The 19,920-nt window shown below is 32.4% G+C and overlaps 1 protein-coding gene across 1 annotated transcript; it reads right to left on the reverse strand.

Moving 5' to 3' along the window:
* Positions 1 to 3,270: 3,270 nt before the first annotated feature.
* Positions 3,271 to 19,860, reverse strand: LOC143057730 (selenocysteine lyase-like). The gene is made up of 13 exons (XM_076231102.1): positions 19,824 to 19,860; positions 18,292 to 18,401; positions 17,633 to 17,704; positions 16,941 to 16,969; positions 14,352 to 14,520; positions 12,412 to 12,539; positions 11,823 to 11,981; positions 9,425 to 9,534; positions 7,955 to 7,991; positions 7,401 to 7,484; positions 7,119 to 7,218; positions 6,574 to 6,643; positions 3,271 to 3,733 (listed from the first exon to the last, which is right to left on the reverse strand). The coding sequence occupies exons 1-13, from the start codon at positions 19,838 to 19,840 to the stop codon at positions 3,571 to 3,573; spliced, it is 1,248 nt and encodes a 415-aa protein (XP_076087217.1). The 5' UTR covers positions 19,841 to 19,860; the 3' UTR covers positions 3,271 to 3,570.
* Between the last annotated feature and the right edge of the window lie 60 nt (positions 19,861 to 19,920).

The raw sequence follows: 19,920 nt of genomic DNA on the forward strand, positions 1-19,920 counted from the left end.
AATAATGAAATTGTTAATAGAAGTTATAAAATTGTTCATAGCAGTAATGAAATTGTTCATCGAAGTTTTGAAATTGTTCATAGAAATAATGAAATTGTTCATAGAAGAAATGAAAGTGTTCATTTAAGTAAATGAAAGTGTTTAAAGAAATAAAGAAATTTTTATTGATGAAATGAAATTGTACATGTTTAAATGATTTAATTGATATTTATTTGTGTGTATTTTCATTTTAATATATTCAAAGCAAACAAAAACCAACCTTGTTGCCATTAAACTCATCAGTGTCATATTTGATCCTTCTTTTATCATCCCCCTTTCCCTCTTCAACATCATATAATATTTACTCTAGAATTTTTGAAAAAATGATTAACCTTTGTACAAAGTATTGTTGCAGCAGATTCTATTGAGTGTGTAGCCAAAGGTAATATCTTTGGATAGCTTGCTTGTTAGCTGAACCGTGAAGTCATTGTTAGGTCAGGTAAACTACCCTACTTTAAGAATAGACTAGTCCAACAGAAAACCCATTGATCTGTCTGTTGGACTATGATACTTCAAAAGGAAGGTAGTATACCTGACCTTATAATGACTTCACGGTTCAGCTAACAAGCAAGCTAACCAAAGATATTACCTTTCGCTACACACTCAATGGAATCTGCTGTAATATAACATCTCTTGTTTTCACTTTGACAAGGTCTTTATTTGAAAGGTTACTCAGTGCCATTGACCAACTTTTTAATCTCTATTTAATTAATGACATACAAAATATTGCCCAATTATCACCAGTTTCTTCAGAAATTAGATATAGTTTATATTTATTTATTTATTTGTTTTTTAAATGTAATATTTATAAGGTAACAAATCATTTCATTATCTTTTTAACTTCACATCAAATATTCGGATCTTTTACATTCTTTTCTGTTATTAAAGTGAATAAGTTTTGGTTGATGTAACAGTTTTTAATAATATTGAGAACTTGTATTTATAAACTATTTTGTATGTTTCCTTGGTTTTGTTAAAGAGTTACAGCTAATTTCTTTAAGCATGTAGAGCAAGACTAGTTTGCTTGCTTTGTTTTTTTTATTGTACAATCATTATGATAACACCCAATTTAATTCAAATATTATATATACAGGTTAAACTATGCCTATACATATTGTTTAAAGATGTCAATCTTATTTACAAAGTTTGTATAAACAATTATACAAACAAAGCAAGCAAGCCAACCAAAGTTTTGCTTTACTTGCATTAGGAAATTAGCTGTAATCTTATTTTATATATGTTCGTTCTTCATTCTTTGCTGTGACATTTCATATTCATTTCAGTTTATACATAATTGTGATGTTTATATTGAATAAGTGCTATTAATGTTATAAATAAATTTGATTATTATTTTCGTGTTTATTTAATAAGTTGAAATACCTCCATTACAACAAGTTCAATGAAACAACCAGTTGATAAATTTATGCTGGTGATTTATGTGGTCTGTTGTTTTTTTCTTCAACGAGATAGCAACCCAACAACAGTAATCAAAAGATATTTAGAAGGTGTATGCATGCAGTCTTCAACAATCAATAGACCAGTGTATTTGTCAAGCTCTAATTTGTTAAAAAGTTTACAAAAGTTTAAAATAATAAAGAGCTATCATTGAAACCCATTTCCTTAAATATTGAAAAACATTAAAATGCTATATAAAACTACTGCTGATGAGAGTCATGACTTTGAACACACACATTAGAAGCTCCATCAATAAACTCGGCTCTGCCATGACACCATTTGGGAGTATGGTCTCGAGGAAATGATGATAGTCCGTCGGAAGGGGAAGATAAATGGCTGACCCGTGTTAAGAGAGAGCCATATCTCTTGCACGTTAAAGACACCCTTGTAGATTTAAAAAAAGAGCAAGCTAATGCCGCTACAAGGCAGCACTCGCACCCGCAAAGTGGAAAGAGATTAATATAACTTGCAAAACTTGTTTCCCAATCCACTATAAATAAATATGTTTAAACTAAACTAGATACCCCTTATAAAAAGTTGTGCTTATAAAAATAAGAAGAGATGTGGTATGATTGCCATTTGAAATAGAAGTTTACTTCTATTGGTCACCTGACGGCCTTCAACAATGAGAAAAACCCATTCCAAATAGTCAGCTATAAAAGATCCCAAAACGAAAAATGTAATACATGTACCATACAAACAAGAAAACAAATGGCTGATTTATGTATAAAACAATGAAAAAAATATGATATACACCAACTCCTGACTTGGGACAAGAACCTACAGAAGGTGGCTGTTTTAGACTAGTTTAAAGACGCCAACCCTTCCCTAACCTGGCACAGTGGTGCAACAAAACAAACAGTGCAAACAATAGACGAAAAATAAATATGAGAAACAGCAAAAAACCACAACCACTCAATTAGTGCTCAAGCTAGGAGCATGCTTGGAGGATGCCCCAGAGCTTTTTAAGTAGGCTCTCATAGTAGTTTATGTGACAATAACTATAATGATCCATTAAGATGTCAATCAAATCTATAGCACTTCTGTAACAAGGAAAGTAGAGCATTATATATAGAGGAGCTCAATTAACACTTACTTCTTCATTCAGAGATTTTACAAATAAACTGAAAATATTGATTTTAATATGATTTATTACATTATACATTATACATTCCTGACATTTAAAAATAGAGATCAATAAATAAGATTTCTCATCAAATTTCATATGGCAACTTACAGGTTATCTGCACAGCACATAATAAATCAACACAGAAAACAATTTCAACATTTTGCAGGAAGCTTTGGAATGATCATTAATCAAAGCAAACAGTTAAACAAAAATAAACAGGAAAGGATACAGGCTTGACAAGCTAACAATTTTTTGATATGCTATAAGATTACTAATAGTGGTATATCAAATTAATAGTGATTTTAATACTTTTTTCCCCATCTTGAAAGTTTGTTGCAATGGCATTATCAGCTCTTTTCGACTTATGAGGTTTATTATCCCTTCATTATCTTCCTTCTATTTTTTAACATTGACTGAAGTCCTTGTCTTACTGCCAAATAAGGAGGGTCTTTGTGTCAATCTGATCAATACTCTAAATATTCACCAATCACTGATATGCAGGTCTTTTAAGAAAAATTTGCAATAGCAATAAATGATTGTTTATATAATACTACGGTAGGTTAATCTTCCTCATACTCCTAATATTTGCTACTTCACAAAATATTTGAATATTTAAAGTTAGTCTTGTATGTTTTTTTTCAATTTAAGTTCATTTATGTTTTGGAGTTTAGTATGGCATCCATTTTCACTGAACTAGAATACAATTTTATTTAGGGGCCAGCTGAGGATCACCTCCGAGTGAGGGATTTTCTTGCTGCGTTGAAGACCCCATTGGTGGCCTTCAGCTGTTGTCTGCTCTTTGGTCTGGTTGTTGTCTCTTTGGCATGTTCCCCATCATTTCCATTCTCAATTGTATTCATTGAGGTGTTGGAATTGAGAGTATAAGCAGGTTTATTGGAATAAGCTTAAATATTCAATCACATCCAATTTAAAAAAAATTAACTGAATCATGTCTCTGTTGTATGATTTTCTAGTTGATTGACAGCTTGTATTAAGTCCTGTATCACACAATCAATGTCATCTTTAGTAGTTTCTCTGCCCACTGACAACCTCAATGCATTTCTAGCAACTGATTCAGGAACCCCTATAGCTAATAGAATAGGTGAAGGTCTGCAATCAAACAAGAAATCACAGGATTAAAAATTAAAACAAAGATTTAAAGAAATTTATATACAAATAATTTCAGTATACAGAAAAATAAACTGCTGGGACACGAGTGCATGATACGCCCTTTGTCTTTTGATAAAGTTTTAGGAAATAAACATAAATCATAAATCATTTTGGAGATACGGCGCAACATGTAAAATAAACCAGATGCTCCGCAGGGCGCAGCTTTATACGACCGCAGAGGTTGAACCCTGAACGGTTGGGGCAAGTATGGACACAACATTCAAGCTGGATTCAGCTCTAAATTTGAATTGTGATTAAATAGTTGACACAGCATAGGTTTCTGACACAGAATGAATGTGTTCTAATGAACTGAAAATTTTTGTTTTCTCTTAGAGCAATTCACTATGCTGTTGAATATTAATCCTCTCAAAAAAATGTTTGAAGAAATTTTCTTTTTTATTTATGAAATTTCAAATGAGAAAAATTGAACCCTATTTTTTTAATCACATCCCCCTTTCCCTTATTCCAAAACTAATCTCAATTAAAATTTCTAATGGAGTTTGCAACAATAACTACTCATTTAAATACATCATAAAATATTACGATGTAAAAAAACTGATTGTTATCACTGAATGGTAAAGATTATTTTAATTTATCAGTTGGTAGTAAAAAGTGAATATACATTGTATATTGTATATAACAAAGATTTAAGTTGATTCTGGACAAACAAAGATAACTCCAATTAAAAAAAATCTTGCTATTGCACAATATTTTGCAATTAGATATTTCTTGCTTACTATTCTGGACAAAGAAAGATAACTCTAATTAAAAAAAAAATTTGCTATTTCACAATATTGTGCAATTAGATATTTCTTGCCATTGCGCAATACTGTGCAATTGAAAAGACTTGCTATTGCACAATACTTAATATAATAATTTTTGATCCTGATTTGGACCAACTTGAAAACTGGGCCCATAATAAAAAATCTAAGTACATTTTTGGATTCAGCATATCAAAGAACCCCAAGATTTCAATTTTTGTTAAAATCAGACTAAGTTTAATTTTGGACCCTTTGGACTTTAGTGTAGACCAATTTGAAAACAGGACCAAAAATGAAGAATCTACATACACAGTTAGATTTGGTATATCAAAGAACCCCATTTATTCAATTTTTGATGAAATCAAACAAAGTTTAATTTTGGACCCCGATTTGGACCAACTTGAAAACTGGGCCAATAATCAAGAATCTAAGTACATTTTTAGATTCAGCATATCAAAGAACCTAACTGATTCATTTTTTGTCAACAAACTAAGTTTAATTTTGGACCCTTTGGACCTTAATGTAGACCAATTGGAAAACGGGACCAAAAGTTAAGAATCTACATACACAGTCATGACAGTTAGATTCGGCATATCAAAGAACCCCAATTATTCAATTTTGATGAAATCAAACAAAAAAAAAGTTTAATTTTGGACCCTTTGGGCCCCTTATTCTGTTGGGACCAAAACTCCCAAAATTAATACCAACCTTCCTTTTATGGTCATAAACCTTGTGTTTAAATTTCATAGATTTCTATTTACTTATACTAACGTTATGGTGCGAAAACCAAGAAAAATGCTTATTTGGGTCCCTTTTTGGCCCCTAATTCCTAAACTGTTGGGACCTAAACTCCCAAAATCAATACCAACCTTCCTTTTGTAGTCATTAACATTGTGTTTAAATTTCATTGATTTCTATTTACTTAAACTAAAGTTATAGTGCGAAAACCAAGAAAATGCTTGTTTGGGCCCTTTTTGGCCCCTAATTCCTAAAATGTTGGGACCAAAACTCCCAAAATCAATACCCACCTTCCTTTTGTGGTCATAAACCTTGTGTTAAAATTTCATAGATTTCCATTCACTTTTACTAAAGTTAGAGTGCGAAAACTAAAAGTATTCGGACGACGACGACGACGACGACACAGACGACGACGCCAACGTGATAGCAATATACGACGAAAATTTTTTCAAATTTTGCGGTCATATAAAAACCAACACACTTCTGTTTTAGTTACAAAGTCCTGTAGCTCAAAAAGTTTGAATCTTAGTTTCACCAAAAAGTATTCACATCGTTTGACCAACATAAGGAACAACTATGTTAAGTTTCATGAAATTTGGATAAGTTGTTCTCAAGTATGACATGTTTTAGCTAGACAGACGGACAGACAAATGCGGGACATTTATACATGATATGGAATGGAATAACAATAAGGTAATATAAGAGCAATATGTGAAAGCTGTCTATGCATTGTGAGATAAATTGACTCATTTAATTCTGTCTCTGGAATAAGTGATTTAGATTTAAGTCTGTTAAGAAGAATGATATGAGTTAAAATAATATGCTGTTATTGATTCTAGTTAATTTTCCAGTCAACACAAAAATATTTTTTAATAAACATAAATAGTGATAATGAATTTTATCGTCCTTCCCTACACCTATATCACCCTGCTCTGTCCCTCAGTAATTCTCGTATCAAAACTTAAAAACGAGCCTAGGCATTATCAGAGACGTCACAATGTGAGAGGAGAAGTTATCAGCAACGTCACAATGCGAGAGGAGAAGTTATCAAGCTTGCTCTCGTCAAGCGTAAAACTGTCTTAGGGAGAGGAACCATTAATAGAACGATAAAAAGATAATCTGGTTTTCTACGCATAGATATTGTAAAATATCAGCCGCTCGACACCATGTGAAACTTTTTAGCTTGTTCGCTATGCTCACTCGCCAAAAAGGTTCACATAGTGGCTCGCAGCTAATATTTTACGATATCAATGTGTAGAAAACCCGATAATCTATACATACCTATTTTGTGAATGGCAAGCAGCACCAATACTGGCTTGAAGAATTCTACAGTTTGATAAAACTTTATGACCTAAAATAAAAAAAGTCTGAAATCACTATCAAATTAATGTTGAGTGAAGCTAAGTTTTTTCTTACACATATTTTACTTTCTTATTTGTAATTCAATTTCACTGAAACAAACTGTTTGTAGTGCATGGGTCTAGGAGAATATAACTCTTTAATATTTACTTATCTCCCTTGTCTACAAATTAAATCTCTTTAGTTGTGAGAATTGTTGACCTGATAGTTACAAAATGTCCTCCTACAAATATTTCATGCAATTTTTTGGCAAAGATTTTCAAGATCATTTTGAAAAGCTATGTATAAGACCATTAAACAAATCATGGTATTTCACAAAATAACAAATAAGCAATTAAATAAACAATTATTTAGTTTGTTGCAGAATTATTATAAGCATAAAATCGAGAATCCTGTAATGTGTGTTTTTTCTCAATTGCTGAAAATTGATCCCAGTGAAAATAATGCCTCCTCTGTATATAACTTACCCTGTAATTTGTCACTCAGAATCGAAACATTACAAGTATTTGGTAGTCTTTCACTGCTGGCAAATTTACCATTCAAATGGATCCTATCTTTGAAGGCTTCCTGAATCAAATAGACATGAATTTCTGAAAACAATATGCTTTACTATTTGTTCATTGAGTGATGTACACTTATGATTTTTTTTTTAATTTGTGCATTATATTTGGTTGTTCCTTTTTCATTATGTGTTGCAATCCTAGTTTAAAATTTTCACAAATGAAATGAAAGTGTTTAACTAAACTTACCTGTAATTTGATTTCCAGGTAATCTCTGATTGAAGATAAATGATTCTTGTAACAAATGATATTCTTTACTACAAGCTCAGCTGCCTAGAATATAGTTATATCTTTTTACAATGTGGATAAAACAGTTAGTCTTGACTAAACGATATGTATTTCATGACATATTAAATACACAGAGAGAACAAGAATGTGTCTATAGTACATGGATGCCCCAATCGCACTATCAGTTTCTATGCTCAGTGAACAGTGAATTGTGGTCAAAACTCTAATTTGGAATTAAAATTAGAAAGATCATATCATAGGAAACATGTGTATAACATGTTAGGTACCACCTTACGGTTTCTTGTTTACACCATAGAAATAGTGATAAATTTTGTGCAATATAATTATAGTATGCTGCTGCAGTGATAGATTTATTACACTACATCTGGCCTAAAAATTGTATCTAAGGAATTCATGTGAATGTTAGTTTGAGTATTCTTTCATACAGCTTAGGCAGTTGTAATCCAACTTCAGAAAATTGGCAAAATTTGTGTTACATTAAGGTAAAAACTTACCTTTCCCAAACCAGATATCATTACTGTGTTTTCTGTTCTGCAACAAACAATGACTGTTTTTATTATACATACATATCATAGTCATGTGTGTTTGTGTTATGTTATATAAATTTTGATGAACTTCTTTGCACCATTGTAAATTTATGGTGTTTGAGAAATAAAGAATCTTGAATCTTGAAAAAAAGTAATATTAAACAAATTTCAATTTATTGTCATGAAAGCAACAAGGATAACATTTTGCCATATTGAGAGAAATAACTAATTTAACAGTATACAAATATCAGATAAAAAATTAATGATTGATTGATTGATTGATTAGTTATCAACTTTTTGTATTGTGCTATTTTGTGGCAGTCAGTTTTTATTGGTGGAGGAATATTAGTGAAGGAAGCCTAGATGGCAAAGAGTATCACAGATCTTCAGTAGAATTTATAGATTTTATTGGTGGAGGAATATTGGTGAAGGAAGCCTAGAGTGCCAAAGAGAATCACAGATCTTCAGTAGAATTTATAGTTTTTATTGGTGGAGGAATATTGGTGAAGGAAGCCTAGAGTGCCAAAGAGAATCACAGATCTTCAGTAGAATTTATAGTTTTTATTGGTGGAGGAATATTGGTGAAGGAAGCCTAGAGTGCCAAAGAGTATCACAGATCTTCAGTAGAATTTATAGTTTTTATTGGTGGAGGAATATTGGTGAAGGAAGCCTAGAGTGCAAAAGAGAATCACAGATCTTCAGTAGAATTTATAGTTTTTATTGGTGGAGGAATATTGGTGAAGGAAGCCTAGAGTACCAAAGAGAATCACCGATCTTCAGTAGAATTTATAGTTTTTATTGGTGGAGGAATATTGGTGAAGGAAGCCTAGAGTACCAAAGAGAATCACAGATCTTCAGTAGAATTTATAGTTTTTATTGGTGGAGGAATATTGGTGAAGGAAGCCTAGAGTGCAAAAGAGAATCACAGATCTTCAGTAGAATTTATAGTTTTTATTGGTGGAGGAATATTGGTGAAGGAAGCCTAGAGTGCCAAAGAGAATCACAGATCTTCAGTAGAATTTATAGTTTTTATTGGTGGAGGAATATTGGTGAAGGAAGCCTAGAGTACCAAAGAGTATCACAGATCTTCAGTAGAATTTATAGTTGAGTGCACCTGCCTTATTCGCAATGGAACTCTCAACCTCAGTGTTGACAGGCTAGTGATACAGTAGCTCAACTACTTAAAGCACTCAGCCACTGAGGTCCAAGGTCAAATGATAAGTAACCTTAACCTTGCAAATCTGATTAAAGATTAAAGATATAAATGACTTTATAATTTTTTTATATAGAACTTTGCTCTTAGTTTAATCAATGCATCAAACTTTCCTCTCAAATGCATAGAGACATTCTATCTTTATACTGCTTATTTCAAGTTATTTGTAAAGTATTCTATTAACCTTTCCATTCAGTGATTATGGAAATATGAGGTATACTTACCCAGGTCTATAATTTCTCTCTTGTCCACCACCATATAACATTGGGTATAATGGAACGTCTTTATCACCAAGGTTTCTAACATATATGGCTCCTATCCTGGGACCATAAAACTAAGAAAACATGTTGAAAATATAAACTCTTAAACTCTTACTTTTCATTATAATTATAAAATGTGATAAACCACATATTTTTTCTACAACCCCTGCAATACCCCACCCAGCCCCAAATATGTATGTAAATGTTTAATTGCAATTTCATGCATTGTTTACAGTTTACAGATTCTTTTTTAATTCTGTTAAATATTCTATAACTTTATCATTCAAATTAAAGTGTGTGGGTCATGTTGGTGGTTAAGAATTTGTCAGCTTATTTCCCTTTGAAAACAAAGGAGTAGGTTCAGTAAGACCCCTTTTTGGCCCCAAAATATAGCAGTTTTACAAAATTGTTAAAATGTAAACTTTTAGCTATTTACTGGAAAGTAGAATGCTTCTGCTACATAAATATGGGCTGTTTTTAACAATGCAATGCACATATATCGGGTACTAGCATCATTAAGTCATGCTAAATTACTGAAATCTTCACAATTTTAGCATTTTAGTTAAATTTTAGATGGTTTCCGTCTTAAATGAAAGTGGCCCCATTCATGTCATCCTAAATATTAAAATGTAAGTTGTATTTGATGATAATACATAACATATATAAAGGTTGAGGATGAACATGGATGCGGCCACTTTCATTTTTGACAAAAACCATATGAAAAGTGACGTTTTTTGGCATATTTGATAGAATTTTCATATTTATGCTTGAATTGGAGCGTTTTTAATGACTAAATAAGTTAAAATCTATCACATAAACTAATTGAATCAATTGAAATAGAAACTTAAGTGTTTAAAAAGTGTCCGAAATCTTTCGTTAGATGAACCTGGTATTTGAGGCCAAAATCGGCCCTTACCGGACCTACTCCTTTGAAGATAGAAAAGTGAAATGTATCACACAATGTTGTTTGAATAACAGTACACAAATTCCCTTAATGGTACAGTGCTATAAAGATTGAAATTTCTCAAATGTAAGAATAATGTCAATTGACAATCTTTTAAAATGAATGTTTTACAGTTGTCCTTTCAGGGCCTTTTATAGCGGACTATGTGGTATGGGCTTTGCTCATTGTCGAAGGCTGTATGGTGACCTATAGTTGTTAATTTCCATGTCATTTGAGCTCTTGTGAAGAATTATCTCATTGACAATCATACCACATCTTCTTTTTTCTAATTGTAGTTCCCATGGTGATAGAGTTGAGACAATTCTGAGAATGAAGAATGGCTATATCTTAATAGAAGTGGAATTAGTGATAAATGTGTATATTTTAAAGGGATTCTCTCTTTTTTTAGGTAATTATCTATATATATATATATAAATTTGCTGGTCATATCTAGACAGATTAGAGAGAAATATTTTAGAATATCATTACAATGAATAACTGATGACTTTTGACAGTAGATGTGATAGAAAAAAATATAGGCCTGAAAAATTCAATCTTTGGGAAATGCTACACAAGGAATAATCCTCGTGTTAAGAAATGGTTAGATTACCAATACATGTACTTTAATAATTAAACAAACTCATCAAAGATACCAGGATTGAAGTTTTTTTATTAATGCCAGACGCTCGTTTCGTCTACAAAAGACTCATCAGTGGCGCTCAAATTAAAAGTGAACAATGCCAAATAAACTATGAATTTGAAAAGCATTGAGGACCAAAAGTTCCTAACAGTTTTGCCTAATACAGCTAAGGTAATCTATTCCTGAGGTAAAAAAGCCTTAGTATTTCAAATTTTTGTAAACAATTATTTTACCTTATGTCCAACAACAGTTAAATAATCCACACCTAAATCTTTTACATCCACTTCTATTTTCCCGATAGCCTGGGCTGCATCATTAACCTACCTTATGTCCAACAACAGTTAAATAATCCACACCTAAATCTTCTACATCCACTTCTATTTTCCCGATAGCCTGGGCTGCATCATTAACCTACCTTATGTCCAACAACAGTTAAATAATCCACACCTAAATCTTCTACATCCACTTCTATTTTCCCGATAGCCTGGGCTGCATCATTAACCTACCTTATGTCCAACAACAGTTAAATAATCCACACCTAAATCTTCTACATCCACTTCTATTTTCCCGATAGCCTGGGCTGCATCATTAACCTACCTTATGTCCAACAACAGTTAAATAATCCACACCTAAATCTTCTACATCCACTTCTATTTTCCCGATAGCCTGGGCTGCATCATTAACCTACCTTATGTCCAACAACAGTTAAATAATCCACACCTAAATCTTCTACATCCACTTCTATTTTCCCGATAGCCTGGGCTGCATCATTAACCTACCTTATGTCCAACAACAGTTAAATAATCCACACCTAAATCTTCTACATCCACTTCTATTTTCCCGATAGCCTGGGCTGCATCAGTGTGAAGTAATATCTTGGGTAAACTCTTCCTTGATTGATTAATTTGTCTTAACTTTTCTGATATCAGTTTTATTGGCTGAAAAATGAGAAATAGAAATGTCCTCGTCCTTATAATACCAAGAAATAAAGACATGACCTTGGTATAAATAGAGAATTAAAAAGTTCACATATGATTACAAAATTGAACTGAAGCGAGCTTGCAAAATGCTACCCTTACTCATTCTTTTTCTATTTGACAGATTAAATTTTTTTCTTTTTATAAAATTTAGACACTGTATGTATATCAAACATATTAGCCCAACAAGTTCATTATTTTTCATATTGTTGCATGATAATTTACAAAGACTTTTTCTGGTAAGGGAATTCATATGCATCACACATTATAAGCCCAACCAGTTCATTATTTATTTTATAATGTTGCATGAGAATTTACAATAATTTCGAAAGGCTAAAGTAAAGAATGTTCACTTTATTTTTTATGCCACTTTACCCTAATCTAATTATACCTGGATAACACCTGTTTCATTATTAGCCATCATAACAGTAATCATACATGTGGAAGGTCTGATTGCAGATAACACATCATCTACATCTACCTGTCCTGTCTTACTGGAGGCAGGTACAAATGTAACACCTGAAAGGTTAATTAACATAACACATCATCTACATCTACCTGTCCTGTCTTACTAGAGGCAGGTACAAATGTAACACCTGAAAGGTTAATTAACATAACACATCATCTACATCTACCTGTCCTGTCTTACTGGAGGCAGGTACAAATGTAACACCTGAAAGGTTAATTAACATAACACATCATCTACATCTACCTGTCATGTCTTACTAGAGGCAGGTACAAATGTAACACCTGAAAGGTTAATTAACATAACACATCATCTACATCTACCTGTCCTGTCTTACTAGAGACAGGTACAAATGTAACACCTGAAAGGTTAATTAACATAACACGTCATCTACATCTACCTGTCCTGTCTTACTAGAGGCAGGTACAAATGTAACACCTGAAAGGTTAATTAACATAACACGTCATCTTCATCTACCTGTCCTGTCTTACTGGAGCCAGGTACAAATTTTACACCTGAAAGGTTAATTAACTATCACATCATCTACATCTACCTGTCCTGTCTTACTTGAGACAGGTACAAATGTAACACCTGAAAGGTTAATTAACATAACACATCATCTACATCTACCTGTCCTGTCTTACTAGAGGCAGGTACAAATGTAACACCTGAAATGTTAATTAACATAACACATCATCTACATCTACCTGTCCTGTCTTACTAGAGGCAGGTACAAATGTAACACCTGAAAGGTTGATTAACATAACACATCATCTACATCTACCTGTCCTGTCTTACTAGAGACAGGTACAAATGTAACACCTGAAAGGTTAATTAACATAACACATCATCTACATCTACCTGTCCTGTCTTACTAGAGACAGGTACAAATGTAACACCTGAAAGGTTAATTAACATAACACATTATCTACATCTACCTGTCCTGTCTTACTAGAGGCAGGTACAAATGTAACACCTGAAAGGTTAATTAACATAACACATTATCTACATCTACCTGTCCTGTCTTACTAGAGACAGGTACAAATGTAACACCTGAAAGGTTAATTAACATAACACATCATCTACATCTACCTGTCCTGTCTTACTGGAGGCAGGTACAAATGTAACACCTGAAAGGTTAATTAACATAACACATCATCTACATCTACCTGTCCTGTCTTACTAGAGACAGGTACAAATGTAACACCTGAAAGGTTAATTAACATAACACATTATCTACATCTACCTGTCCTGTCTTACTAGAGGCAGGTACAAATGTAACACCTGAAATGTTAATTAACATAACACATCATCTACATCTACCTGTCCTGTCTTACTAGAGGCAGGTACAAATGTAACACCTGAAAGGTTAATTAACATAACACATCATTTACATATACCTGTCCTGTCTTACTGGAGGCAGGTACAAATGTAACACCTGAAATGTTAATTAACATAACACATCATCTACATCTACCTGTCCTGTCTTACTAGAGGCAGGTACAAATGTTACACCTGAAAGGTTAAATAACATAACAGTATTCACAAATTAACTCATACATAGAATTGAGGAAAGTAGTTTCAAATTAACCATAATCATAAAGAAATCAGTTTGCAAGCTTGTACAAAATTGCAAGAAAAGTCAATGTTTCTTCGCCAATTTAAATCATAGCAATCATTGAAATTAGGCAGTGATCTAATGCACATGTGGTCATTTGAAAATAGTCTTAAATTTATTTTAAAACTATGCAGAAGGTCATCCCTTTTTAACTCAAACTAGTTAGTGAATATATTTTAAAGTAGATTTTTTTTTCTCCAACACTCCCTTACAAGATTTAAACTTAAAGTCTACTTTATAAACTTACTTGCTGTTCCTTCTTCTGCCAGATGTTCTAGTACCAGTTTCACCGAGTCATGTTCTAGATTTGATGTAATAAAGTGTGGAAGTTTGTCACGGTTATCTCCCCCTGGGTAGCCATTAGACATCTCATGATAGGCATACTTCACTGCTGTCTGTATTATCATGTTATTTCCCTAAAACATAAAATACTTATAGATTATCTCCCCCTGGGTGGCCATTAGACATCTCATGATAGGCATACTTCACAGCTGTCTGTATTATCATGTTATTTCCCTAAAACATAGAATACTTAGAGATTATCTCCCCCTAGATAGCCATTAGACATGTCATCATAGACATACTTCACTGCTGTCTGTATTATCATCTTATTTCCCTAAAACATAAAATACTTAGATTATCTCCCCCTAGGTAGCCATTAGACATGTCTTGATACTTCACTGCTATCTGTATTATCATGTGATTTCCCTAAAACATAAAATACTTAGAGATTATCTCCCCCTAGGTAGCCATTAGACATGTCTTGATACTTCACTGCTATCTGTATTATCATGTTATTTCCCTAAAACATAAAATACTTAGAGATTATCTCCCCCTAGGTAGCCATTAGACATGTCATGATAGACATACTTCACTGCTGTCTGTATTATCATGTTATTTCCCTAAAACATTAAATACAAAGTTTTATCCTATACCCTTTTTTAATTGTTACAGTAGGCAAGGTGTTAATTTGACAAAAATCTTTTCATCACAAGAGTGCACACACTGAAATGTCTCGCCTTCTTTACTAATCATTGATATTATGTTGATAGTCCTAAGTATAAAGCTTTATTACAACTGTCACATAAACTTAACATTAACCAAGATAGCTTAACAAAGACCAATGAACCATGAAAATGAGGTCAAGGTCAGATGAACCATGCCAGGCAGACATGTACAGCTAACAAAGCTTCCATACAACAAATATAGTTGACCTACTACTTATAGTTTAAGAAAAATAGACCAAAACACAAAAACTTAACACTGTGCAATGAACCGTGCAATTGAGGTCATGGTCAAATAAAACCTGCGGGACTGACATATAAATCATAATATATTCCCATACACCAAATATAGTTGACCTTTGGCATATAATATTAGATAAAAAGACCAAAACTTAAAAACTTAACTTTCATCACTGAACCATGAAAATGAGGTCAAGGTCAGATGACATCTGCCCGCTAGACATGTACACCTTACAATCATTCCATACAACAAATATAGTAAACCTATTGCATAAAGTATGAGAAAAACATACCAAAACACAAAAACTTAACTATAACCACTGAACCATGAAAATGAGGTCAAGGTCAGATGACACCTGCCAGTTGGACATGTACACCTTCCAGTCCTTCCATACACCAAATATACTAGCCCTATTGCTTATAGTATCTGAGATATGGACTTGACCACCAAAACTTAACCTTGTTCACTGATCCATGAAATGAGGACGAGGTCAAGTGAAAACTGTCTGACGGGCATGAGGACCTTGCAAGGTACGCACATACCAAATATATTTATCCTATTACTTATAATAAGAGAGAATTCAACATTACAAAAATTCTGAACTTTTTTTTCAAGTGGTCACTGAACCATGAAAATGAGGTCAAGGACATTGGACATGTGACTGACGGAAACTTCGTAACATGAGGCATCTATATACAAAGTATGAAGCATCCAGGTCTTTCACCTTCTTAAATATAAACCTTTTAAGAAGTTAGCTAACGCCGCCGCCGTAGCCGCCGCCGCCGCCGGATCACTATCCCTATGTCGAGCTTTCTGCAACAAAAGTTGCAGGCTCGACAATAAAAAGCAAGGCTTCTAGCTTAAATTGTTTGATTGTTACTTATTATTTCATACATTTTCAGGACAAAGGATGGAATATGTGGAATTTGTGTACTTGTGTGTTTCAAGCATCATCAAGTTCAAGTACTTTTTTCTTTTTTGATATTCCAGTTAAAATCAATAACATATATAAGATAGATGTTAAATTAATAGTGTATCTAATTTTTCTCTCTTGCCAAGCACTTTGATGAATTGTTGAAAACAGGCCAGGGTCATGGGTATAATTATACTTAGGTTAACAATGTGGTTCTGACTTTTTTGCCCAAAAGCCTTTGTTCTAAATTAAAAATATTTTTTTGATCAATTTTATCATTTACTGCTATTATAATTTAGATGTAGTCAAACTTTAGAAACTACTTCAAAGATATTGACGGATGTCTATTCAGGTGAACAGGTAAATATTTTATTCATATTCTCTCTGAGTGCTCCATTTATGTTTTTCAGTGTTAGCAGTTAGCAGTGTGCTGTTTATATATCTATCATTTTGCATGCTTTTTTTTATATATTTGTTGCCCAAGGTTGCAAAAACCATAATTGTGCCTATTTCAACTTAACATCAGGTAAATGAATCTTTTAAAGTAAGGTCTAGAAATTAGGATTTTTTTTTTAATTCAAGCAAAAATCATTTTAATCCAACAGCCATTTTCCATGTGTTTCATCTATTCATTGTCAGAGATTGATCAATTTGCTACTTTTTATTGAATATTCATACCTCTGTTCCACCAGATGTAAAGATGATATCTGGAAAAAAAACGTATTTTACAGTTTTATAAATTAAAATATAGTTATCTCCCCTTCTGAATTCAATGACACAATGTTTTAATCGATCCTAAGTAGCACATCATGCAAAAGTATACAGTAATAATTTTTATTTCTTAAATACAAATTTTAAAAAGTACACATTACACAAGCATGACAACATACATTGTCCTAATTTCTTCAATGACAAAAATCCAAATAGGTTAAACAAATCTAAAGGAGAAAGTTTTTTATTGGTTGCAGGGACTGTAAGATTGTTTTAGTTCGACTAGGGGAAAGGAAATATTGACATTTTGCAAGACACGACTTTAAAACAATTATTAATACTTTCACAGAATTAAATCATATAAACCCTGGAAAAACAATTTATTTCATTTTTACAAAATTTTATATAATAGACGAACGTATGAGAATTTGGTTTAATGGTAAGTAAAGCATTTAAGAATACATAACGAAAACTGAGGTTTACGAAATACCTTTTCAATAAAAACAAATATATATTTTTGTAAAAAGAATAGAACATGGAAGATTTATGTCGCTATGTGTTTTCTTTAGGAATAAGAAGATATGAAAAAGGTAGATAATAGTGAGTTGTTTTTTTTTAAATGTCAAACTACACCTTACAGTTTAATGTCCATATAATACCTGATGATTTAGCCCCTATCATGTTGGCTACATTGCATCTGGCTTCATCTATCACTTTCTTGGCTTTTACACCTGAAATTAAACAAATGAAATAGCTATGCAATTCTTAATTAAGTTAAAATGAATGTTGACCATCATTTTTACCTATAATGGTTTGCTTTTATACATTGTGACTTGGATGGAGAGTTGTCTCAATGGCACTCATACCACAACTTCTTATACATGTTATATCTGTAAACCTAACTTTACCTGTATGAAGACAGCCTATTTAAGCTCAATAGTAATCTTGGTGTAATCATCACCTTGAGATCTACACTTTAGTCAGAATACTCCCTCAAGAATCATCATTATGGGAACTACTGAATGCTTCAGCCATTGTCAGTTAAATTGATCAGAATAATGTCACAAGTCACATGAGTCATGCAAGTAGGGTTATAAGGTGTTATATATATATAACTATAAATCTAATCATCATTATGAGATCCACTGGGATTTTTCATCCATAAGTAAGAACTATATCCTACATACATTATCAGAACTATTGGGTTTCTCTCATGCTTCAGTCAAACTTTTCTTAAATCCAACTTTTTAGGTAATATAAACTAAATCTTCACAGTCAAATTTTTTCTAAAAGATGGGTAATATAAAATTAATCTTACCAGCATCATGAGAACTACTGGGATTTCCCCATGCTTCAGTCAGACTGCTTGTAATGGCTGCAACAACTTCTGGTTCAAGTGGTGTTGTGGCATTGTAATCTAAATAAACCCTTTAAAATAGAAAAAAAAATCATGAATTTCTATTATTTGTTTCCCCAATTGCCTTGAACAAGCTTAAGTGAAAATACATTTTGTGAACTTAAACCTGCAATGCACTTGTCTTTAACTGATGATTAAGATTCAAAAATCAAAATTTGCCCATGAATACTCATAATAATACAGAATATTTCATGTACACTCTTGTTTTTATCACATCCCCCACAACATCACCAGATCCAACAAAAATTTCTAGTGGATATGCAAATTATTATCTACAAAGTTTCAAGAAATTCTGTTGTGTGGACTCTAAGGAGTTGCAATGACAAACTGTTGCAGAAGTACATGTATATACATTTGTATAGGCTAAATTCTAAGTTCAAGCTTCTGTAATAATTGTGACTGTTTAATTCCCCTTAATTTCTAACGATCAATTATTTATTAATTAAATAAAATTGAGAATGGAAATGGGAAATGTGTCAAAGAGACCAACAACCATAGAGTAGACAATTTTTTTATTTTAAGTTAAATTTGAGTTAGACATACAAGAGATACAAGTAAGGATTATTAGTTTTACTTTTGATGTTTCGGTAATGTTTTAGGAATGTATTCATTTAATTATTCAACTTTCCTTTAATACCTTCACTGTCAAAGGTATCATGAGAAACGACAAGGCATGGAATTTAATTGATATTCAGTCGAAGTCGGCCTTGCACAGGCCTCCAATACCTCGCTGGGGTGAGATTCATCCCACTCAAGATAATTTAAAACACCACTACAGGTGCAGTTCACCAGAGGTTTTTTTTGGTGCAAATTTTACTATTTGATAAACACAACATAAAGCAATCTTACTTTACCTAAGAATAAACTTTGGAATTACATTTGTCGATTTGAATTTCTTTATTTTTAAACTAAATTTAAGATTTAGTTTTTATACTGAATCTGGTTATTTCCGTCTTTCATATAAAATACATACAATCAGTGTATATTTGTGAATTAATAGTTTCATATGATTAATTGTCTGTTGTTTAGACATAATCTGATATCAGGTATCCAGATGATGAAATAGGGACGAAGTGCTGGTCACTAAATGTCCCGGCAGGTGTTCTAACCGACCCTCTTCCGTTACACTTCAAAGGGACATAACTCCTATAAAAAATGAATCATAATTTCCTGTTGATATGCACAACTACAAAGTATTTTTTTTTTTTTTATTGTAAAACGTTTCTCTCTATCTTGCATATAGTTTTTTTCAACATAAAAAGCAAAAATTTGGAAAATCATGACAACATTGAATGATTTTACCCACATGCTGACATTGACACAATATTCAGAGGAGAATATTGCTTTTACAAGTTTGAGACAACGAATGTCATACGATGCGTCGGACGCCAAGTGATGTCACTAGCTCACATATAATTATAAAAAAAACATACTTCTTTTCGTCTGCCATTTCAGTCCGAGGAACTCCGAAAAATTGTTGACGGTGGAACTAAAAGGATGATTCGGATCCGTAAAGGATATTTTGTTTTT

Source organism: Mytilus galloprovincialis, chromosome 13 (genome assembly GCF_965363235.1).
Source record: "Mytilus galloprovincialis chromosome 13, xbMytGall1.hap1.1, whole genome shotgun sequence".
Taxonomy (NCBI): Eukaryota; Metazoa; Mollusca; class Bivalvia; order Mytilida; family Mytilidae; genus Mytilus; species Mytilus galloprovincialis.

Excerpts from the sequence above, each read along its gene's own strand:
- LOC143057730 (XM_076231102.1), bottom strand. Across the intron at positions 7,219-7,400 it reads ACCTGGAAATCAAATTACAG|GAAGCCTTCAAAGATAGGAT; the intron begins GTAAGTTTAGTT and ends TATTTGATTCAG. Across the intron at positions 6,644-7,118 it reads TCTGAGTGACAAATTACAGG|GTCATAAAGTTTTATCAAAC; the intron begins GTAAGTTATATA and ends TTTTTATTTTAG.